At 31.7% G+C, this 25,826-nt stretch overlaps 1 protein-coding gene across 5 annotated transcripts; it reads right to left on the reverse strand.

Annotated features, from left to right (window-relative positions):
- Window positions 1-942: 942 nt before the first annotated feature.
- LOC117911100 (MADS-box protein JOINTLESS-like) lies at window positions 943-24,886 on the reverse strand. Of its 5 annotated transcripts, XM_034825295.1 has the most exons (10): window positions 24,586-24,736; window positions 24,395-24,409; window positions 24,090-24,292; window positions 8,032-8,110; window positions 7,037-7,098; window positions 6,798-6,897; window positions 6,683-6,724; window positions 2,365-2,406; window positions 2,143-2,273; window positions 943-1,323 (listed from the first exon to the last, which is right to left on the reverse strand). In XM_034825295.1, exons 3-10 carry the CDS (start codon window positions 24,269-24,271, stop codon window positions 1,305-1,307), a joined length of 657 nt encoding a protein of 218 aa, XP_034681186.1. In that variant the 5' UTR covers window positions 24,272-24,292; window positions 24,395-24,409; window positions 24,586-24,736; the 3' UTR covers window positions 943-1,304. The 5 variants fall into 5 exon arrangements, with proteins under 5 accessions (XP_034681186.1, XP_034681183.1, XP_034681184.1 ...); XM_034825292.1 differs by lacking the exons at window positions 24,395-24,409; window positions 24,586-24,736 and adding an exon at window positions 24,778-24,886; XM_034825293.1 differs by lacking the exon at window positions 24,395-24,409 and having other exon boundaries at window positions 24,586-24,735.
- Window positions 24,887-25,826: the final 940 nt, after the last annotated feature.

The following is a 25,826-nucleotide window of genomic DNA, read 5'->3' on the forward strand; positions in this document are numbered from 1 at the left end:
TATAATCAAGGATAATATTTATCACATTTTTTTAGAAAAAATTAGCTTGAATTCTTTTAATGTATTTATATTTATTTATTTTAAAAATTAAAAACTAATTTTATTAAAACATGGTTTATTACATTTTAAATAAAAAATTAAATCGATTTATATAAAATATTTTAATTGAGATTTAATTTCTAAAATTTTATTACAAATTTGTGGTGATAACTATTTACTTTTAACATTAATTTATATAAAATAATTAAAATTATTAAAAATTATATCAACAATTTATCTTATCAAATTAATTTTAATTTATAAAATATTAGAACTTCATTAAATTTTTTATATTTTAGCAATTTTTGAATAAATTTATATTTTTAATATTTTAAAATAAAAATATTTAAATTAAATAAAATAAAAGGTGAAGTGATAGTAATTTTTTATAATAGGATGAATGAGATAAATATAAAAAATAATTAAAAATAAAAAATGATATAAAATAAAAGGGTAATATAAATTTAAAATAAAAGATAAATTAGAAAAAAAATTTAAATTACATATCCACATTTTTTTTGGCAACATTTCACCAATATTTCAACTTTTTTTTTTTTTTGTTTTTTTTGCAAAACTTTTCCCTTGCTCTTTCATTGAACCCCACCGATATCTAATATTTCAACAAAATATCACAAAACTTTCATTCAAGGACATATCATAAGAGTTTTCTTATCTTCCTTGAATTTTAGGGCAACCTATTGTAGATTCCCTGCAAGCTCCCATATGTCTTACCAACTAAGCAAAATCTTGTAATTCTCTTTGTCAAGGATGTACCACAAAAACATTCCACTTGCCTACTTGATCTTTTTTCTTATACCTCTCATACCAAAGGCTTATCAAACAACAATCACATGAAGAGAAATAATTACACTACCCCTCTTTACATATAACCACACAAACTCCTAATAATAAAAATATACTTTCATATGGAACTTAAATATTCCATTCATATATATAGTCAACTTCTAGAAACTTCCACAACTAAAGTACAGTTTCCAAGAGAGCACCTTGATGATGCCATCAGCCTTACACCCTAAAGCGTCTAAAAATGTACAATAAGGCAGTTCTGACTTCTGAGTAGCATGGGATGAAGTAGCTGCAGATTACATAGAGCGTAAATATTAGAAATAGAGAGATGCCATCAAATTGTATGTCTTTTATTTGAAAATGATTAAGCTCCGCCGTTTATTCCCCATGCCTCTCCACTCTTTATTCTTCGTTTCTCTAAGGCATTCATCCCTCTTGCTTCTCCATCCCATTCAGATTCAGTTGGAGAATGGTAACCTGACAGACAGTGAAAGCAGCTCTCAGGCCAGAAAAGACATAGACCATGTTTCGTTCCGGGAAATTTTGAGGAAAAATTCAAGGGAAAGAAAATAAAGACTAATTTGAAGTCACTAAATTATTTTTATATGTTTCTTTAAACTCGTTTCACTTATTTTAACTCTATAATTTAGGTTATATTTGGTTTCCAAAAGATAGTAAGGAAAGAAAAAAAACATAAAGGAAAATGAATTTTTCATATTTGATTGTATTATAAAAAATAAAAAAAAATAAATCAAATATAATTAAAACTAGTTAAAAACTTATGTATTTTTAAATTATTTAATCTTTATATTGATGAGTTAAAACAAGTAAATTGAGTTTGAATTAGTAAATAAAAATAATTTATCTACTTTTGATCTATTTTTTTATTTCTTTTTACTTTTTCTTTCCTTAAACTTTTCTTTGTATTTTTTTCCCCTTACATTTTACCTCAAATTTTTTTAGAACCAAACATAGCCTTAGAGATTAAATAATTTAAAAATACATAAGTTTCTAACTAATTTTAATTGTATTTAATTTTTTTCAGTATAATCAAACACAAAAAAAATCATTTTCTTTAGTATTTTTTTTTCTTTCCTTGGTAATTTTTGAGAACCAAACATAACATTAATCTAAAAAATTTAAATTTCCAAAGTATTTCAGGGTGCAGTCAAGTTGCATGCATGGGCATATGTTCCTTTACCTATAAAAAATGCATCTGCATAGGCAAGACTACGGACTGTTTTGAATTGAAATAAGATCTCAGATTTGACATGCAAATATATCAAATAAACATACCCCAGCTTGAGAGAAGTATCAGAATTGTGAAGGCCTTGATTACGATCTGATAAGCTGCAAATATTATTTGTGATTGATTCAGATGAGTGGCCCTGTTGAAGAAGAGGTTGTGCTTCAGAAATATTCTCCATCTGCAAAAGGAAAGTTTAGCATTCTTGTAAACATGAAGCACAAAAGATCGAAAAATAAAAAGCAAAAAGAAGGTATAGTTAAAGTTCTTACCTCCTTTCTCAACCTTTCATTCTCTTCCCACAGCAGGTCTCCCTGCATGAAAATTAAATATAAAGAAAATAAGAGAAATTAACAAGTGTGGAAGAATGAAATTAGGAAAACCATCATTTTGTAATTGATAAGAAAATTAGGCAATCTTATAATCAAAGGGATCTGGTGTAAGTAGGTTAAAAAAGTTCCTAATTTTGTAGCTAGGAATTTTTGTATATATGTGGGTCATTGTACAGGCCGAAAATGAAACAAAAGAATTTTATACCTTTTATTCCTTCCATCTCTCTTCTTCTACATAATATTAGAGCCCTAGGCTCGTGAATCTGGGAAGAGAAGAATATTTTTTGTTTTGGCCTTCATTGCCAAGTGGAAGATTTTAGTTAATTTTTATTGTCGACCTTAAGAATTTGCCTCTCGTTTGCATTGTGCCATTGTTGCAAACAAAGCCTTAGAAAAACTGATCGTGAAAATAGTTGAAGACCTCAACAAAACCCTTGTTGTCACCCCATTGTCTCTACCAACAATGAGGATCCTTGCATGTAACATCTCCGCCTCACACTAAATTTCTTTCTCACTGTTGCTGCAAGTGAAGATTTTTCCTTCTACAGCCCTTCCTTGCACTGTAAATATCGTTGAAAATCAAGGGTGTTAGACCTTCGACGTACTTTCGTGACTGCCGAGAGTGCTAGACCTCCAACACAGCTGCTGCGGCCATCAATATCCCACATCAAAGCCAATGGGATTGCTAACATGGTTCTCTAAGCCCTATGGGTAGTCTTTAGTGAGTTTTTTTTTTTTTTTTTTTTTTTTTTTTTTTACCTAATAGCTTTTTTATATTTTCCCTAAAAAAAAGAAGGAAAAATGTCCAAGTTACCGTTGTCACTACTCAATCTAAAAGTGTGATTACCAATCACAACACTGGATAATTGCATAATATCCAAGCAGCATGCAGACTTAATGGAAAGAATTATTTAAAATGGCCACCTTCTCGATACGACATGAGCGTTTTTGTTCCAAAAACATATGCCTAAATCTTATTATGGTGAAACTGTTCTAATCGCCACATTTCATAAACCAATTACCTTTTAGAGTCTTAGGTTTCAAAAGTCTCATGGAAATACTCTCATTATTTTATCCTCATATGAGAACCACAAACCATCTCCTTCTTAAAGTATTTGGGTGCATGTCCTTTGTGCATGTTTACAGTTCAAACAGGGGAAAATTAGACCTAAGAGCAATCAAATGTATTTTTATGGGATATTATTAAACTCAAAAAGGATATAAGTGTTACCATCCACTATCTAAAAAATTTTGTTTTAGTTGATGTTACTTTCAATGAAAGTGAGTCTTATTTTCCCCAACCTTATCTTTAGGTGGAGGATTCCATCAAGGAAGACAATGATCGAGATTTCTATTTCATTGAACCCTTTCTCATTGACCCTCCTAAAGTATCTGATTCAGTATTTGTACCCTCCTTCTCCGAACTTAAGTCATCGTCCATTGAACCTGCACCTAAGAATCAAATGACTAGCAAAGTGTACTCAAGGAAGAAAGTTGCAATCCCTAGACTTATACATGTCCAAGAATCTAAATCAACTTCTGGAAATGAGGTAACAGTATCTCCTCCTCCCTTACAAACTGAGTTAGAACTTTAGCCTGAAAAACCCATATATCAAAACCTCTTTATTGCCATCAAGAATGGAACAAGGGAATGCACTAAACATCCTTTGTATCTACTTTCCCATATTGTGTCATTTGAAAAGTTGTCTTCATCCCCTAAAAGTTTTCTTATAAGTTTGAACCATATTCATATTCCTACCACTCTATCCGAGGCTTTATCTAATGAAAATTCGAGACAAACCATGAATGTAGAAATGGAGGCCTTGAAGAAGAATAAAACTCGGAAGATGGTGCATTTGCTTGCAGGAAAAAGGTCAATGGGATGTAAGTGGGTTTATATTGTTAAGCATAAAGCAGTTGGGATATTAGAGAGGTATAAGGCGAGATTGGTGGCTAAAGGATACACTCAGACATATAACGTGGATTATCTAGACATTTACTTTGATTTCCAAGATGAACACAATCATAATTTTGTTATCATTGGCAACAAATTATAATTGGGATCTACAATACGTCCAAGTCCTTCTAGGATTTGGACGTAACCTAACCACTAAAAATGTGTATAAACTGAAGAAAGCTTTGTACGTGCTAAAATAGTCTCCAATGGTGTAGTTTGGAAAGTTTGCTAAAGTGATGAAAAACATGGGATATAGACAAAGTTAAGAAAATCATACATTGTTCATCAAACATTCAAATTTAGGAGTTACAACCCTTTTGGGATATGTAGACAACATCATCATGATGGGAAATGATGAAAATGAGAGACAGACTTTGTGGCAATGCTTGACCATGGAGTTTGAGATTAAAGAGTTAGGAATGTTGAAATACTTCTTAGGAATCAAGGTTGTACATTCTAAGCAAGAAATTTTTATTTCTATACAAGGAATTTTCATTTTTCAACAAAAATATGTAACTAACCTTCTCAAGCAAATAGGGAAGTTAGCGTGTAAACCAACAGGCACACCAATAGATCCTAATCATAAGCTTGGAGAGGCCGAGGAAGATGTTGTGGTAGATAAAGAGGTGTATCAAAATCCCGTAAGAAGACTCATTTTTCTCTCACACAAGACCGGATAGAGCATATGCTATGAGTGTGATTAGTCAATTCATACACATCCAAAAGAGGTTCTTCTACAAACTGCTAATCCAATGCTACAGTACCTTAAGGGGAGGGCCTCCAGGAAAGGGCATCCTATTTAAATGAAGATCAGGACTAGTACTTGAAACATTTACATATGCAAATTATGTTGGATTTGTGGTTGACAAAAGATCAACCACTGGGTATTACACCTTTCTTAGTGGGAATCTGGTGACATGGAGGAGCAAGAAATAGAGTTGGTGGCAAGGTCCAGTATAGAAACAGAATTTCATGCAATGGCTTAGGGAGTTTGTGAACTACTATGGTTAAAGATCACTTTAGAACATTTGAAGATTAAATAGGATGACCCAATGAGATTTTATTGCAACAACAAATCTGCAATTAGTCAATCAACATGGCACATAATTTAGTGCAACACGGTCAAACAAAACACATAGAGGCAGATAGACATTTTATTAAAGCGAAACTAGATAATGAATTGATCTGTACTCCTTGTGTATCTATTAATCGCCAACTTGCAAATATACTCACAAAAGGCTTAAGCAGTACAACGTTTCAAGTAAGTGTATCCAGGTTGGGAATGAAAAACATCTATTCACCAGCTTTGAGGGGAAATGTGGAAGAATGAAATTAGGAAAACCATAATTTTATAATTGAGAAGAAAATTAGGCAATACCCTAATCAAAGAGATCTAGTATAATTAGGTTAGGAAAGTTCCTAATTTTTTTTGTTAGGAATTTTTATATATATGTGGGTCACTGTACAGGCTGAAAACAAAAAAAAAAAAAAAGAAAATAATTTTATACCTTTTATTCCTTCCAAGCCTCTTCTTCTACAGAAAGCACAGTGAAAGCATAAAACATGCATCTTGACCCTGACTGCATAAAATCTAAAAAATGTGCAGAAACTTTACCTTGTTTCTTAAGATGTTCATTTACCAAAGCATCTAACTAAATTTTATCAGGTTCGTTTCAACAATTATTGTCAACAAATTAAAATTATTAAGGGGAGGCCCTCATGTGCTCATCCCTTTCACTTGGGAACCCTTTGAGGTGCCAAACTAGAAAACCCTAGGCTTGGGAAAGCTTGCGTACATAGACAAGCAAAACATCCCAAAAAAAATGTTTGTGTAATCTAATTACGTCTTGAGCCTTCCTAGAGCTATTGTCAAAACAATCAGAGTGTGCGTAATCCAACAAGTCCCAAGTCCCTCCTGAGTTTTATTGGTCTCGTCATTGTTCAATTTGTCGTAGTTTCCAAGTTCAAACCTTCTTTTTGCAAATTTCCCTGAAATATTTATTTCCAATAGCAAATTTGATCTTTATAGACTTACTGCAACTTGTATTGGCACTACTGCAGTTGCAATAGTAATTAATTTTTTTCCGTAAACAAATGCATTGGTTAAGACTTTTAACAAAAGGTTAAAAGAGCCAGGAAGCATCATAAATGGCGGAAATCATCACTTAAGAACCAATCACAAAGTCAAACTTTTCAATGTAAACCTGATACTAGCTAGTCTCCATTTTCTTTGGTTTTCTCTTTTACTCTAAAAATTTGTATATGGAATGCTTAGGAAAATTTAGAAGCTAGGTTCTTGACCTTTCTCTGGAGGTCACTGATCTCTGTTCGAATTCTTTCAGCCTGAAACCAAAAGAAAGTTCGACAAGTTAAAGTATGTCAGAAAATGTCATAATCATAATTCGATAAAACAGACCTTTTCTTCCATGACGCTGCACAGACCTGCTTCAAGTAATTCCTCTAGTTCAATCAATTCTTCTATTTTTAATCCCTGGAGCTCTTCTCCTTTCATTTGCCTGTTGTAGATGGGATTATGTCTCAGAATTACAATGTGGTATGTAATGGAGAAAGTGAATGGAAGTATGATAATATCAAATATATCCCCTGCATCTTTTTACTGTACATCCCAGTAATGTCATAGTTGTACTGTTATACCTCAGCCTCTGAGTCTGCTGGGCAATTTCTTTGCTCAAGGCTGCACAGGTGCTGTTCTCCAGCTAGAAAGAGTTCCAATCGAAAATTCTTTAGTATTTATATGCACTATGAATATAAATTAGGGTGCATGCAAGTAACTCCCATGAAAAACCAATTCCAAATGGTCTTATGCAAGCTAAAGATCATGTTCCCACTTTAGTTGGTCCAGTACAGAACTTAAAGTTCTTGTAAGTAACCCCCAAGAAAATGACTTTTAATTGATCTTACAAACGTAGGATCATGTACCACCCCAGTCAAGTTTGGAATGGATGTGTCCCTGTTTAAAGAAAGGCATTACCCGCCGTTAGGAAGAAATTTTAAGGGCTTTTCTGGATGTCACTTGTCAGGGTCTGAAGTTGCAATTTCAGGTGCATTATATTTGCAGTCACTGTTCCTTTCTCACAAGAAAGGCATCTGCAGTACCATGTTGTAATATGAATATAGGGACAATTAGAAGTCATCTCCCTAAAATTGCTTCAGATATCAATGAACCAAACTTCAGACAAAAGAATATTGGTTTGCATTGGACTTTTCGAATCCCCCGTTAGGTGTATGCATGTATTGGATCATTTTGTTAAGAAAATTGGAAAATGAAATCTTTTATTAGAATTTAATCCAAACACACCAAGACCTAATATTTAGGAAGTAAAACTCGAAAACATTTGAATGAAAAATAACCAAGAAGAGTAAAGATACAAATAAAAGATATGGTGAGATTATGTGAGGTACTATTTACCTCACAAGTATACATATGAGACAAAAAAACATTAGGAAAAAGTACTTTATCAAATGCCTTCCAAAATGAAATGTTCAAGGAAACACTGTCAATGATCTTAGAATTTTTTTTTTATCCAGAAAGTTTAGGTTTCCCTTTGTTTCAGTTCATTTATTTATGTTGTCCAAAGACAGAGAACACTTAAATATACACAAGGACTATAGAAGAGGCCACATCTTACCTGCAGCTCCAGAGATGGTGGTTCTGGTTTCTCTGGAGTCTGTGGATGCTGATTGTGCCTTTCAATCACCTGGCTCACACTTCAAAACAAAAAGCATGGCACATTCACTTGATAAATAAAATGAATAGAACATATATGAAGGTGAACTTGCAAGTAATATCAGGAAGTACCAACCACTAGCCATTTTGCATGTCTGCTTATCTCTATCTATTCTTTTGCTTTAAAAACGCCATGTGCTGATGTTGTTTTCAATTATAATTTCTATACAATACTTCTATTTCCATTTTAGTATAAGAAAAAGAATACAAAACAGACATTGTCTAAAACTAGAAATGAAGGTGTGAGAGAGTTGCATAATCTCTTTCATCACAAGGCTGTTGAGGAAATACAGTTATCATGTCCAGATCCCATGATCATCAAATTGCTTGGCTGCTTCCCTATAGCCCGATATTGGGTGGGAATACTCTAGTTTGATTTTCTCTAGTGGAGCCAAGAGTTTTGTTTTCAATTAGATGTTGAAATGGATGAAGAGATTATGAACTTCGAAGATGTTTTTGACGAGACCCTTATATTTGCTACATGCTTATGACCATAGCAGAGTAGAGCACAGAGAAAGAAAAAACAGAAGGATAAAAAAGGTAAATATTAGGCACCCTTTGAAAGATGGTTAATAGTCCAAGTTATTAAGGCTTGGTAAAAATCTTTTTCATGTTTTGCAAATTAATCAATCAATTTGGCTTTGAGATAGTAAGTTCCTAAGTTTACCAATAAGAAAACGTCATTGAAAACACATAAAGTAAGCCTATTCCTCATGGGAATGATTAAATTTTCCTCCATAGAATAAGAATCACGCAACATAACACTATTCACACAACCTCAAGGATTTTGAAAATGGTCTTCCATTAGCCAGATAGTTTGACCCATGATGAATTTCAAAACCAGGAAGACTTAAGATCTCTAGAAAGCATGCAAACATATCATATAATCTCAGAATCAAAAACTATAAACTGTAAAACCGCCTAATTGCACAACTACCACCACTACTATCCTGTTCTTTGCAAAGTTCAAAGTGTTTGAGTCCGATACGACTTGGCCTTTCTGCTCCGAGTCTGATACCCAATACCATTTTAAACAAAGATTCATCAAAAATCAATTAAACTTGGGTAGACTCGGTACTCGACCAAGTGGCCATGTCGTCCGAATGGACTCGGCCAAGTATTCCGAGTTACCAAATCATTACTCAAAAATTAAACTTTTCCTTCAAAATAACAACAAAAGAACACGAGATAACAACCAAAATTGAGAAATATCTGAAAAATCAATGATTCTCTTCACAAGGGAAAATTTCTCAGAACCTATGGTTGAAGACAAGTGATGAAAAAGATGGTCCTATGAAGGCTTTGAAAAGTTTTTCAATCCAACCCGTGGTTGTCTTTGAGGCTTATAAGGGAAGGTTGAGAGAATTTCATCGCTAACCTCACAACGGATGGACTGCCATGCCTTCGTGTCAGTGGTGCCATTGTGGTGACGGCGAGAAATATCATATCCTTCCTCTTCCGTTGACAACCTGGTCTCCCATCTCTCTATCTCTTTGCTTCATTGTATGCCGTAGAGGTCGCCCTCTGCCTCTGCCACTGCCAAGCCGGGGTGCTCCTCTCTCTCTCTCTCTCTCTCTCTCTCTCTCTCATGTGGGAAGGTTGAGAGTATTTCATCGCTAACCTCACAACGGAAGGACTGCAATGATTTCGTGTCAGTGGTGACTGATGAGAAATATCATATCCTTCCTCTTCCATTGACAACCTGGTCTCCCATCTCTCTATCTCTTTGCTTCATTGCATGCTGCAGAGGTAGCCCTCCTCTGCCAAGCCGGGGTGCTCTCTCTCTCTCTCTCTCTCTCTCTCTCATGTGGGTTTCACAATTATGGATTTGAATACATGGACTCTTACCCTTTTAAATGTTGATAGGTGTGATATATATTGAATATTACTAATGTGTTTTAAATGCTAATGAATATTTGTGGTATAAAATTCCAATTTTTTAATTTTATAATTGAATTTTGTGAATGAAGAGTTAGGTTTGTTTTCAATTTTAATATTAAATATTAAACAATTTTAATTCGCATAATATTTTTTATTAATTTTTTAAATTACATATATAATTTTTTTTAAAATTTTAATTTTTATTGATATTATTTTACATATCATCCAATATTGACTGATGATGTGTCTTGATCTCTCGAATAAATAATCTCCTATCACAACTTTGAATCATGATTATTTGAAAATCTTATGCTGTATTAATTAAGTTGATTGTGTTATTTTGCACTCATTTGGAGAAAAGACTCATGAAAATCATATCAATTTGATGTTGGATGACTCAAATAGGAGGATGCTCGACTGGTAGCTGATGATGTTCCTAAATTCTTACAAAAAAGGCTCCAGCACGTTCATAGTTTGATCATTTTAATTATTTCATTTTGATGATAAAAACAAGCTACTAGACAGGCATAGAGTACTGCTAGCAGTCATCATAATTAAGAAAAAGAAAGGCTAAAAACCAAAGGAAACTGCACAACTAATTAAATACATCTCATCCAAGAAACAAAAATGTATACGGCCATCTCAATCTACTACAAAATATTGAAATATAAGAAACCAAAAAGGAAAATCCGATCTGCGTTATATAGGATAAAACTAACAAAAATCACTAAATCATCAACAAAAATGATACGATTCGTTAACACGAATTGAATCCAATATGATTGTTACAAGTTTGGGTTGATTAGAAATGGGTTTTAGTCAAATTCGTGTTGACCTGTATAACTCATTTAATAAATAAGTAGTTTTTTTATCAATCTATATAATATAAATTTAACTTGAAATGATCCATTTAATAATCTTATTGATTAACCTAATTATATTTTAAAACTATTTAATTTATATTTATCTCATTTTAATTTTGTTTTTAAATAAATATGTCAATTAAGTTATAAACATATTTGATTAAGATATAAATCATATAGATATATATGAGACCTAACTTCACCTAATTATTAAATAGGACCTGATCATCAAATGGGTTAAATGAATTATACAAACGTGTTACATGTTTAATAATTAGATAGCATTTGGGTCTATATTTTTTATACAACTATTATTCATGTTAGGTTTAGATTGACCTATGTAATAGAATACCTAAGTTTTGACTTGACATGAATATAACCCACAAACACGAATCACCACCCCTAAATTAAGATTATGTTTGGTTCTCAAAAAGTATTAAGGAAAGAAAAAATGATAAATAAAATAATTCTCATATTTCCTTTCACTATGAAAATATGAAAAAAAAATTAAATATAATTAAAATTAATTAGAAATTCGTATATTTTTAATTATTTAATCTTTATATAATGAAGGAAAATAAGTTAAATGAGTTTGAAAAAGTATATAAAAATAATTTATCGATTTTAAATCTATTTTTTCTTTTTCCCATAATTCTCCTCATTGCTTGTTGATATGGATATAACAATAGAAGAAAAATAATCATTTTATTATCAATAGAAAATTGGATACGGATAAAAGATTTTCTCTATTATATCGAGGAGAGAACAGGAAGAAGAAGTAGGTGAAAAAACCTTATCCAAAGTGGCTGAGATCACCTAGAACATTTGCTATACGTGCAGTGGCCCCCTTTTTAAGATACCATTCTCCATCAATCAGGTCATTAATTGTTATTGAGGCCAATTCTCAACTTTCCTCCGGTTGAATATACATACAAAGAATATAAGTGATTAAAACATACAAGGATACAAAGTATTTCACAATTTTGATATCTTGAATCAATTTCAGAAATGTTCATTAGAATAAGATCCCCTGATTGTTTTTTAAATGAGCTTGAGAAATGATGAATTTCCCTTTTCCCTTTTAGTCTCATTTGAGGAGTTAAAATTTTGGTTGTACCAATTGTGTAGGCTATAGTTTTACTACCAACATATTGATACAAAAACACAAAGATATCGAAGGTTTTCCAACTATTCCTACATGCATGGATGAAAGAGATAATTCCACTCTATTATAAAAAATATATATATTATAAAGGATAAAAACTAAATAACAATGATATTGGGTTTGAAACATCCCACATTTTTCTACTCCTTGAATCTACGATGAGCTTATTGCTTTATAGTATAATCTTTATAAATTTATCTCCATCTCATAACCTTTTTCCTCTCATAACTTAAAATATTTATATAAATATTTCTAATAACTTTATAACTTTTTCATACTAATATTTGAGACATTATCCAACATTTTCATGCTAATATTTTTTTAGACAAAAAAAATAAATTAATAACAACATTTAGAAAATAAGACAATACAATGATGCAAAAAAAAAAAAAAAAAAAAAATAGCCACAAAGCAAAAGAGAAAAAAAGGAAAAAAAAGGAAAAAAGGACTTACTCCATTTGCTAAGTAATAAATCACTCAACAAAATTTATCATAGACAATGAAGTCTCATCTATAAGCTTTCTTGTACTTTCTCGCCTAGAGTAATAAGGTAGAAAAAAAAATTAGAGTTTGGGAGCTTGGTCCATTGGATCCACACTTTCAAATAATTTGCTTTCTCTCCTTTCAAAATGTCCAAATTAAGCACAAAAATCGGAGCCCTCCATGCCTTCGTTTACTTCTTCCCTGCAAAAGTTCTATACCAATTTAAAAGATCAATCTCTCTTACAAGAGAAGGCAACAACTACTTTCTGCCCAACAAAGAGAATATGAGTTTTCATAAGAATATTGGTTTAGTACATTGAATGAGATTGTGATAAAATGATCTTTCTTCATATTTTAAAAGATAAAACTTATTCTAATTAAGGTCCCTTGTCTTTTTTTTTTTTTCCTTTTTCTTTTTTTGACTGATCCAAGGTCACGATCTTCCCCCAAGCTATTTCCTAATTGACAAAACCTATTTTCATCTAAACCTAAGAATTCCAAGCTATTTATTATGAAAACTCTATTTTGCCTTAAACTCAAAAAAAGAATACGAGGATTTGATTGAGAATTTTTTGCTCTTTGAATCTATCCCAACTACCTTTTTCTCACTATCCCTTCAAATTAATCTCCCTTGCAAGACCAAAGTAAATGTCTTTGATACTTTTCCCAATTTTTGATCATGGAATTATTTCAAGCAACAAATTCTTCAACATCTCCACATAACTGAAATCCAGGAATCATTTGAGTTGGTTATGGCATATAGTAGAAAAAATAAGTGCTCAAAGCTGAATCACCACACCACATATCCTTCTAATACTCCGCAATAAAACAAGTTATATTTTTAAAATATCCTACCCATGCTAATTGCCTTCTATAACCCTACTTCAAACTCATCCCTCACTTTACATGAATATGAACAGCCAACTTCTTCCTAGACTTCCTAATAATAACTCATTTCCATATGGGCTCTATTTTTGAAGTAAACTACCAGCTCCACTCACTAGGAAGAGTCTTGCTAAGGACAAATATGTTTTGATTCTGAGTCTATCTTCCTTCTTTTCATGTAAGCAATGGTCTATTTTCTCAAGTGAAACTTTTTCTCAAGGGCTCCTCATTTCCAAAGAAAACCTCTTTGAATTTTCCCAAGTCTCAACTTACCTTTCTTGGAATTTCAAACTATGACACAAGTAAATTAGCATGCTAGATAAGAATTTTTGTTTATGCATAGCTAGCCTTTTGTGAAATCTATCTTGCAGCACAGAAGATTTATCCCTAAACAACTAGGATAAAGTGAAAGAAGGCATCCTCCTCTGATCATGAAAAGACAGCTATAACCCCTTGAATCCTCTATCCATAAAGAATCGAAGGACATCCCATTGATACTAGGTCCCTAATCCCCTAGATTAGACAAGAGACTTTGAAAGAAATTAGACACCTTAATTTCAACATCCTCTATGAGCCAAAAACCATTCACTCTTGTTCTAGTCATGTAATTGCTTCCTCTATGAAAATCAGCCATTTTGGGGAAAAATTTGGTCTTTTATTCTCCTCCTTCAACCAAACTCTCCAGACTTCTGCCTATGAGAAGTTTTTTTCTTTTTCTTTTTCCCAGCATAGCCAGCTTATTCTTCCAATACCACCCTTCTAGCTTCATCCTCTTCAACAAAGTGCGTAGCTTACCTCTCCTTTCAATTCAAAAAACTTCAATTCCTTCCTAACTACAGCACTACCAAAAACCTCTTTGTTCCAAGCTTTTAGGTCCATCTCCAAGGCTTTGAGTTTAGAGACCAGAATATAGCTAAAAAAACCCCTTGAAGCTTCCCAGCATGTGTTTTAGTGCTATCTCTTAGTTGTAGTTTACTTATGAATAATGCATGAAAAAATTGTTCCTCAAAGGTCCTATCCAGCCCTTTTCTATATGTTCTATTAAAAGACTCTTTATACCAGAGTGTGAAAACTAATTTGTTTGCATGTAAGAGTTCATTGCTGCAGGCTAGGTTTTGGAGATGATTCCATCTATAAGTTAAAGATCAAAAATGATGGTGGACTTGTGCTACCAGTACAGCCAACTACATTGACTGAAGTAATGTGATCTTTTTGCAGTACATATTCTGCTGATTAACCTAAGGTTACTAAGGTTCATTATACATACAAAAGACTAGTAGTGACACAAGCCATGTCTCGGCAAGCACTTATGTAGGAAACAATTCAATTCTCCATTAAGAGGCCCATTAAAAGAAGAAATTGCCGACAACCTTAACCTTTTCTTGATGTAATAAACAAATTTTAGGCATACAACCAAAAAACTCAATTCTCCATTCAAAACTTCAAAAAAAATCAATAAACCTTGCTATGATGTTATAGACAATTTTCACATCCTCAATAACATACAACATGTACAATAAAAAACAAACATCATATTTAGATGGGCTATTACAATTTCCTATAGAAAATTTGAACAAGAAAATTTAAAAGAGAGTACAAATTAAGAAAATAATATTGGAAGATACACATGTGATCACTTTGACATTGATCTAATCTATTGGCACAAAAGATAAGTCTCTAACAGCTACAGGTCTTAATGTACACTTGTTATGGAACTAACTATGACTTCCTTGACAATGTCAAAGCCTATGTACAAATAGTTAGTTTGCATGCAATCTTTGCAAGTGTCATCTGATACTCTAACAAATAGTAGCAGTAAAGACAAGTCTTAAAAAGTGGTCAACATAAGCAAGCTTGATGTTTTATGAAATAACATTTGTCTGGGAGGCATTTTATGTTGGCAAGTTCATCTGACTTAGTTGGTGTACTTGGTTTGGGATGAAAAAGGTCATGTCTCCAAGATCAGTCATAGCAAATTTCTGTAAAGAGTTGAGATGCTTGATGAAAACTGGAAGTAAGTGGTGTTTGTGGAAGTGCCCATCAAGAACTATAGAAGGGTTAACAACTAAATTGAAGGTTTCTGTAGAATTGAGGCCTGGAGGGATATATATTCATCTGCATCCGGACAAAATATTTTCATCCAAGGATGAGCTAGGGCAAACATCAATGTTATTTTAATACAAAGGAAGGTCTTGAAATTCAAATCATGCATGGAAGACATCATCCAGGAAATACAAGTTGTGGGTTAATCAGACAAATGAACAGAAATGCAAAAGGAGTATATAGTATGTTTGATAGAAAAATAGCCTTTGGCTTACAACCTTTGTCTTGTGATCTACTGGTATGGACAACTTGTAGGTACAAGGTGAAGGATCAACAACAAGAGTGATAGAGAGCCCCCACAGATTACTAATCATTGTTCAGAATGATCATGCATGAGTGTTAAATGGAAGATATTTTTATTTTTGTTATAGACTCAAAATATTGTACAATCATAGTTTGAACTGAACAACTGCAAATATTTTTATCCCCAAGCATAAGCATTTAAATCATATAAATTACATGTAATGCCATCCAAATTTAATCATATTCTTCTACACTACATTATCTTTGGTGAGATAGATGAAAAGTGAATGCCACTATATGTACTTGGTCTCACTAAAATAGCATTATACACACTATTTGTACATATCAATTATGTGAATATTCAATTTAATTAATTAAATTTTTTGGGTAAGTGAAATAAGAATTAAGCAAAGCATAATTTCTCTCCTTCAATGAGTAATTAAAAATAATAATAAATAAAATCAGATAAATTGGAAATTATGACTAGGAGAAGACAAAATTTTATTTAGAATTAATATAATCCAAATTGAAAATGTGAACATGGAACCAAATTATAACATCTCATGAGACTCATCAGTTTAAAGAATAAAAGCAGTAGAAGCCATAACATGAAGACATGGAAATTAGCAGACACCTTAAAGCACAGCATGGGCAGTACCCATAGGACAAATGCAAAATGGGATAAGGAATTTCACATGCAATGAAAGAGCAATAGTTCACAGCACCATCATCTTGAAGAGGATTTGCAAAAGATGCTTTCAGCCTTTGTGTTTAAACAGCAAAAGCATGTGGAAGCATCTAAATTGTGTCTTCCAGTGGATGAAACCAAGTGATGTATGAGTAATATTGTTCAATAAAATGATACAATATTAAAAACTTCTTAATTGTCACCTTTCCTCATGGATTGAATACTCATTCTGTATAAGAATGTTTAGACAAACAATTGTGGTGCCATGCCTAATTCTTGTGACATTTTTTCAAATAACTTCTCTATGAAATCTTAGATAATTGTCACAAGTGGCTACTGCATCAACTAATTCACATGCCAAAGTAGTGTTAGAAAGTTAAATTTGATTTAAGAAGTTTCTAAAAGCTAAAATTAGATTTAGATTCTGAAAGTTAAAAAGAACATTTTATTTTTAGTGATTGATTCGGTTTTCATATTTAAGTAGTTGAATCTTAAAAGGTTTTTATTTTATTTAGAAATTTTTATATTTTTATTATTAGGAGTTTTTATTTTGTTAAACAGAAGTGGTAGAAGGCGGTAAATTTGTAATTCTCCTTGATTTTTTATCTTCCTTTATGTAATTGTTTGTTTTTCTCTTTCAATACTATTACTTCAAGAGACTGGTATCAGTCATACAAAAAAAATCGCAAGTGGAATATATCCGTTTCAAGTCCCCAACTTATAAAAAAACAATTAAGATAATTAGAGTATCAAGATAAAAGTTTTGTTTGGTTTACAAGATGTATGGGAGGTTGTGGAGAAAAGTTACAAAGAGTCATCAAATGAAACCACTCTATCCCCAAATCAAATGGATTTTTTGAAAAATACAAGAAAGAGAGACAAGAAAGCTCTCACCATCATCTATGAAGCAATGGATAAAGTTACTTCTAAGAAGATTTTAAGTACAGGCATCTCCAAAGAAGCAAGAGAGATATTACAAAATATAGTTGATAAGGTGTGAAAGTTTGTGCTCAAACTGTTAAAGGAGAACTTAAAGGTTTGTACATGAAAGTATCATAATTAATCTCCAATTATCTTTTCTAAAGTATTGACTATTGTAAATTTATTAAAAGGAAAATTAAGGTGAAAGTTTAAACAACATTCGTGTGATTGAAAAAATACCTTAATCTTTAGATTTGAAGTTTGATTATATATACTATTATGGCCATTGAAGAATCTAAAGATTTAGATTCTATGACAATTGATCAACTTATAATATCATTACAAGCCTATGAAGAGAGATTGAAAAAGAAGAACCAAGAAAAATTAGAAAAGGTTCTCCAAACAAAACTTATTATAAAAGAGAATGAAGTAAATTTTAATAAAAGAAGTCAAAATAATCATGGACATTGTTGTGGATGTGGTCAAGGCAATAGAGGAAGAGATGGTTTCAATTCATCAAACAATAAAGGAACAAACCAAAACTCATATCGCTTAAAAAGGATTGAAAGATGGCACAACTCAAAACAAATGAGACGAGAAGGTATGATAAGTCCTAAATTTAATATTATAATTTAAAAAAAAAAATATGTTCATAATACTTATAAATATAAAAGTGCCACTAACAATAAGGAATGGCAAGCCAACCATGTTGAAAAGAAAAATCAAGAAGAACCTACTGTATTGTTTGCATATTAAAGAGAAAATGAGAAGAAAAACACATGGTATCTTGACATTAAAGCGAACAATCATACATGTGGATTCAAAAATAGATTTGTGGAATTTAATGAATCAGAAAGTGACCATGTTACTTTTGGAGATGTATCCAAAATTTCAATAAAAGGTAAAGATAAAATTTTAATTCATTTGAAAATAGAAGATATCAATTTATCTCAGATATTTACCATGTGCCTAAGAAGAAAAATAATATAATAAGTTTATATCAACTCTTAATAAAAGAAGTCAATAAAAGAGCATGAAGAAAATCTTAATAAAAGAAGTCAAAATAATAGTGGACGTGGTGTGGACGTGATCAAGGCAATAGAGGAAGAGATGGTTTCAATTCATCAAACATGAAGGAACAAACCAAAACTCATATTCCTCGAGAGAGAATGGAAAATGATGCAACTCAAGATAAAATGAAAGACGATAGTATGATAAATCCAAAATTCAATGTTATAACTATAAAAAATAAGGTCATTATGCTTATGAATATAGAAGTGACACTAACAATAAGGAAAGACAAATCAACTATATTGAAAAGAAAAATCAACAAGAAGCTATTGTATTATTGGCATATAAAAGAGAAAGCGAGGAGAAAAACACATGATATCTTGACATCAAAGCAAACAATCATAAGTGTGGATTCAAAAACATGGTTGGGGAACTTAATGAATCAGAAAGTTGCCATGTTTATTTTGGAGATGCATCCAAAATTTTGGTAAACCATAAAGATAAAATCTTAATTCATTTGAAACATAAAAAACATCAATTTATCTCAAATGTTTACCATGTGCGCAACATGAAAAATAATATATTAAGTTTAGGTCAACTCTTAAAAAATGAATATAATATTCATGTGAAAAATCAAAGTCTCTCAATAAGAAATCAGCATGCCAATTTAATTATTAATGTGTCTATGATAAAAAATAAAATATGTTTATTAAACATTCAAAATGATGTAAAATATCTAAAATCCTATGTCAGTGATTCTAGAATTTGATAATTAAGATTTGAAAATCTAATTTTGGAGGTTTAAAATTGTTGAGCAAGGAAAAAATATAGTGAAAGGATTGGCCTCAATATATCAATTGAATCAATTATGTGAAGGATGCTTACTTGGAAAACATCCCTAAAAAGGTTTTTCAAAGGAAGCAATGACAAAAGCAAAGGACCTCAAAGCTCATTCATTAGATGTATGCGACCTAATTCATCCAAACACTTTTGGTAAGAAGAAACATTTTTTTTTACTTTTTATTAATGATTTTAGAAGAAAAACAAGAGTACATTTTTTCAAGGAAAAATCTTAAGTATTCAAAGCTTTTAAGGAATTTAAAACACTTGTAGAAAAGGAAAGTGACTATAATATAAAGACATTGAGATGTGATAAAGGAGTTAAATTGACATTAAAAGAATTTGAAGAATATTGTGAAAATCATGAGATTTGTCCACCTTTAACAATTCCATAATCTCCACAACAAAGTGATGTAGTTGAAAGAAAAATAAAACTATTCTTCACATGTCTCAAAGCATATTGAAAAATAAGATGACTGAAGAATTTTATGCTAAAATGGTTTATTTATTAAATCATTTTCCTAATTGAAGTGTAAGGAATAAAACATCATAACAAGCTTGAAATGAAAGAAAGTCAAATATTTCATATTTGAGAGTGTTTGAAGGTATTGCATATGCTCATGTTCTAGATCAAAAGCAACTTACATCAAATGACAAGAGCAAAAAAATATTTTCATTGATTATGACTAAAGCTCCAAAGACTACAAGTTATACAATCCAAACAATGGAAATATTATTATTAGTTGAGATATCAAGTTTAATGAAAATGAAACATAAAATTAGGGTGCTCAAGAAGATAACTACGATATTCCTCCCCTCTATGAAGAAGAAGAATAAATTAGAGAAAGCTTGCAAGAGATTGTTACTCCTCCTTTATCAACACCTCCATCATTGAAGTTCCAACAACATCATCTTCATTGAAAAACTCAAACGAAAGGACAACACATTTTGGAAGTTTACAAGAGATTTATGAGGTAACAAAAAATCAAAACAATCGAATCCTCTTTTGTCTTTTTGCAAATTGTAAACCAATATATTTTGAAAAAACAATTCAAAATAAAAGATGAAAAGAGGTTATGGACGAGAAAATAAAAACAATAAAGACGAATGTCAATGAGAAATAACACCTCTTCCAAAAGGGAAAAGGCAATTAGAATAAGTTGAATATAAGAGACATAGAAGAATGTAAAAGGAGAAGTAGATAGATACAAAGAAAAATTGGTGGTTAAGAGTCATGAGCTTCTAAATATTATAATTAGATTTACTTTCTAAAAGTCAAACAAAACATTTTATTTTGAGTAGTTGATTTAGTTTCTATATTTAAGTAGTCGAGTACTAAAAGATTTCTATATTTTATTAATAGGAGTTTCTATATTTTTGCTGTTACAAGTTTCTGCTTTGTTAAGTGTGAATATCTACAATGTAATTTTTGAATACGAGTGGTGAAAGACAGCAACTGTGGTGCCATGCCTAATTTTTATGACATTTTTTCAAATAACTTCTCTATGAAATCTTGGATAATTGTGACAAGTGGCTACTCCATCAACTGATTCACATGTGACAGTAGTAGTGTCCCTTTTTGCATCTATATGGTATTTTAAGAGTTTCAAAAGGCAACTGAAATTTTAATAGATGCAGAAAAGGAACCCCTTCTTTTGTTGTTAACAGCTAGCAGATCAAAGTTTTCTGGGTAAGCAAAGAAGTTTGTAATAAGAACAAAGACACACAGCATGCTAATTACTTCTTAATGCCCTAAAAAGTGTAATAAGTCAGAAAAGATAAAGAGTGGTTGCCTTAGTGTAGGAGTATTGGATTGGCAATACTTAACAAAAGATCATGTAGAAGAGCTTTCAGCAAAACAGCTGTTATCACATGTATGTTTTGGAATATATCTAGTAGGTTTGAGCTGTCAACAAAAACAACATTTGGAAGAGCAAGCATGAATGATTGTTACCGAATAACGGCAAAGTTGAAGGCCAAAATCATCCCCTTTGATCAGATTTTCTAATTTATTATAAAGACAGGGTTTCAAGGCTACGGATTGTTGATATAACAGCTGAAAGGACGACTAATTGATTACCTCTTTTGCCATAGGGATGCTGAAGGTATTTGAGCTCCCAAGTACTCTAGATCAAGTTCATGCAAACTCTTCACAAACTAAATTTTATCAAGTCATTTGTTGATTGATTCTATGAAATATGTTGGCAATGGTGAAAAGGAGGCTGTACATTAGATATATTCTCAAAATATTTTCTTGATGCCAACACTCTAAACTATGTGGCTATGCTATTCAAGTTTGATGGAGATGTGAGTGAGAAATATTTTTCAAGGCAAGGGAGAATGAAGAAATTTTGGGGTCATAATCCAAAGCATTGGTTTAGGTGAAGAAATTAAGATGAGTAAACTAGAACAGAAAATGAAGGTAGGGTATGCATAGTTTGGGCTATAATGACATACAAGTGATGAAGCCCTTTGGGATAAATATTGAAATGGAAGTCAGAGGCTGTAATGACTTAATGACTGATCAGATAACAAAAGCAGCCAAGTTTGGCATGATTTTATGGATTTTGAGAATGACTTTGTGACTGATCAGATAACAGAATCAGCCAATCTTGGCATGATTTTCTGGATTTGAGGTTTCCTGCAATAGCTGTATGTTTCAATACAAAGTGATTGCTAGAAGCTTACTATTACCAAGTTATTTTCTCAAGAACTTTATGATTATTTATTAGAGGCTTTTAGCAAGCTCATTAATCATCAGTTGTTAGAGGGCTGTACACAAATGATTTTGATGGTCTATACAGTTTCTCAATACAGTTTATAGATTAAATTTCTTATAATCTAAATGAAAATATTCATCATTGTTTGAAAATTTTGGTTCATAACTAAATAAGGGAAAGAAAAGGAAAATGAAAGAGGAACAGAAACAAAGAAAGAGGAGATTATTCCTTTATTTTTCTTTGTTTGTGTAAGCAGGCATTTCTGCATATTTACCTTATGCTAATAAACTATGGTGCTTAACTTGTCTAGGGAAAATTTTCCCTTCAAATTTGAGTTGAACTTCTTTTCTGAATCTCTTCACTCATCAACTAAAGAACAAGAGTTTAGGAAAGCTTCAAACTTCCTGTTACCTTCACAAATCTTCTCGGCTTTTAGCACACTCCGGTCTATATATACACACAACAAACATGCATGTAATTGGATATATGCAGTACTTATTGTCTGATTTTGTTTTGGACTGATTTTTCCATGCATGTGTGGCCAAATTTTGAAGCTATTTTCAGTATTTTTCATACATCCTAGTTTCAAAGCTATCCAAGGTAGTACAATGAAGTAATGAGATTTAATGCAATGAATCCCTTATGATATGTTGTAATCTCACTGTTGAGCATTTGTAGTACTTCCTCTTTTAGACTACCTTTACAAAAACAAAAGTTCATAGATCAAAAGCTGAGAGAACTGTATGTAAATGTTCATAAATGTAGATATCTTTTCTCCATGTGGTAGATCACCTTGGATGTAGAACTCCTTTTTCAAAGCCCTACAGTATCTAATATGGCATTGATTTCCCAAGCTTTTACCTCTCACAGTGCTCAAACTCAGATTAGGTTCATACAAAAATAATAGGTTTCTTAAAATCAAGTCAAACCCAAGCTAATCATGGGACCAATTCAATGAGCCTGTCTATTTTCCAAAACCTAATATTGAATTGTAAACAAATCTATAGCTATATGAACTTAAGCCTATGAAAAATATTGGATTAATGACTCCAACAGATCATCAAACAAATTCCATGCCCAAATCAAATTATATATACATATGAATCAATGCAGAATATGTTATTAAAAACATGGTCATTGTGATTTTAGCTTAGCCAACTAATTATATCTACCCAACAAAGGATGCTCTTTGAAGCTCCATCTGTCTCCCTAATCCCTCTTATTCCTTACAAAATCATCTTAATGATTGTCAGTAGGAAGAAAACCAGCACCTTGTCAAAATGAAGGACAATACACAAAACACAAAGATGATAGTTAGAAAAAAAAAAACCATATCTTCAGTCTAGGATATGTGCCTAATTTAATTAAAAGCAGGAAGAAACCTCGATTATTGATTATGATTAATTATTAAGGAATATTAATTCATAGCTCATACTTCATTAGAGTCTCATATCTAATAGTACTACAGTACATGCATGTGATTCACAAATCATATGTTATCACATGCTTACAATTGGCAAGAAAGAGAACCACTGTGTAAGGAAACTGAAAGATCTGAAAAAGTTTGAGCCTTCAAATGAAACCAAGAACAATGGATCAAACACTGCCCTAAGCTAAATAATATTTCACAGAAAACGTACCATGTATAGTTCTTTTTCAATGTGTATATCTAGGAAAGAAAATTATACATTATTATTTCTAGGTTGTAAAGCTTTGATTGCTCCAATGGAGTGGGAAAAAAAAAATGCTTCTGAGGTTAAATTTTCTTCTCTTTTCTGTCAGGTGATCTTGGGAACCAGCTGAGAAAATGATATATAAAACATGAGGGGAAATTAAGCTAAGCAGAAGACAATCAGGATAGCACAATCACCATAACAAGCAGCTACATCATAGAGAATGATGTTGAACTTAATTTTTTATTCGTAACACATGACACAGTGCAAAATAGTAGAATACTCTCCACTCTGAGAAAATAATTCACACAGTACTGTGCATTTGGGAGGGTATCCATTTGTTTATTAGATTTGGGAGGGTCTGAGCTTGATTAAAAAAAAATGCTAATAAATAAAGAAAAGGTACTAGGATTGCCTGCAAAATGCACTGAGATTCATAAATCTATGTATAAAAAGAAGGAATGGGAGAGATGAGAAAACTAACCTTGAGCTTGAATACTCAAAGAGCTTTCCTGCTGCTGAGAAGACAATAAGCGCTATCTCAGCGTCACACAGTGTTGAGAGCTCCTGTGCTTTCTTAAAAAGCCCTCTTCTCCTCTTTGAGAAGGTTACTTGCCTTGCTGCTGTGTTGTCAATCTTCTTGATCTGAATCTTCTGCCGCGCCATTCGAAAATTTTCAACCAAACCCTTCACAGAAAAAATCAACACAACTCCGTATCAGACCAAAGAACATGTAGAGAGAGAGAGAGAGAGAGAGAGGAGAGAACAAATAAGGAAAAAAAATCAGACCCTTCACAGATCAAACTGGTACTTCAAAGAGAATTCAATAGAGGGAGAGAGAGGGAGAGAGAGAGAGAAATGGGGATTTGGAAAGAGAGAAAAAAAAATGTGGGTGTGAGATAAGAGAAAAAATAAACAAACGACCATACATGAAAAGAAAGAAGCACATTTCCAAATTAAGCAAAGAATCTAAAACCAACCCTAAAGAGAGAAAAAGAAAGCCAAAGATATGACTTGGATGAGAAACCAAGGTTGAAGGAGCCAGGCGGTAGCTGAAGGAAAAAGAAAAATCCTAGCAATATTCCAAAGACATTGGGCTGATCAGCACTGCAATTTTCACAGATAGAGCTAGCATAGTGGATTGGCTATCTAGATTTCCATTCCATTTTTACCTTTCTATGTTGCTTCCAGTTGTGTGGACAGGTCACAAACCCCACACTCCCAGCCACCAATTGTTTGGAAGAGAGAAAAAGAAAGATAGAGAAAGAGCAGTGACCACTGTTGGGAGAAGAGAAGATTCCTTTTTATGGCCAAACACTCTCCTCCTTTAACTTTCTCTCATATGTATGGTCCTTGGTGTGAAGTAATATTTGACAACAGCATTAAATCTAGTATTTGCCCTTATATGTCCATACCCTTTTCTTCCCTTTTTTAAATCATACAGATTATCCACCAACATAAAATAGTTTTCAGCATCCAACCCTTTTGTTATTACCTAAATCTCAACTTTTTATAACTTTATAGCATTAGTACAATAAAATATTAAATTCTATATATAATAATTTGGAGGTACCACAAAATAAAATTTTATTGTGCTTTATTTTTTCAAAAATTCAACATCTGTTTTTTCTCAATGCTTTATTTCCTTAAAATCTGTATATTAATCCGATTTGAATAAGCAAATTATTGAGTGGATTAAGGGGGTGTTTATTTTTTTAACCTTTTACTTAAAATAGTTTACTTTTAAACTTTAAATTGTTTGTTTTTCTACTTTTTTTTTATAATTTATTATAAATTTTTTATTGATTAAAAAAAATCAAAATATTTTATTTCATTTTTTAAATAAAAAATAATATATTGGTTTTGTTTACTTTTTTATATTTAATAAAAATAAAATATTATAAAAACAAACAAACAAACTAATACTTAATGTTATTAAATACTATTTAGTTTTAAATTCTATTTATAACTAAGTAAAAAAAACAAACAAACAAATGCCACCTAAGAGTTGTAAATTTCTTATTTTTTCAAGAATCTTCTTTTAATTGTCATTTTTATCATTATGGTCAATAGTATGAAATTTATGTGATATATGCTAAAATGGTAACACTAGGTAGATTTTGAAGGATAATGAAATAGTGTTAATGACGTATTTATGCTAATTTTTATATGAAAAGTTCATCATTATTTTTACCATAAAAATATTTTGGATTCAAATTGA

The sequence above is a fragment of the Vitis riparia genome, chromosome 3 (assembly GCF_004353265.1).
Source record: "Vitis riparia cultivar Riparia Gloire de Montpellier isolate 1030 chromosome 3, EGFV_Vit.rip_1.0, whole genome shotgun sequence".
NCBI classification, from domain to species: Eukaryota; Viridiplantae; Streptophyta; class Magnoliopsida; order Vitales; family Vitaceae; genus Vitis; species Vitis riparia.

Coding starts and splice junctions, on each gene's coding strand:
- LOC117911100 (XM_034825292.1), bottom strand. CDS start 24,271: ATGGCGCGGCAGAAGATTCAGATCAAGAAGATTGACAACACAGCAGCA. Junction 6,725..6,797: donor GCAGCGTCATGGAAGAAAAG/GTCTGTTTTATC, acceptor TTTTGGTTTCAG/GCTGAAAGAATTCGAACAGA. Junction 2,274..2,364: donor ATGAAAGGTTGAGAAAGGAG/GTAAGAACTTTA, acceptor TTCCTTTTGCAG/ATGGAGAATATTTCTGAAGC.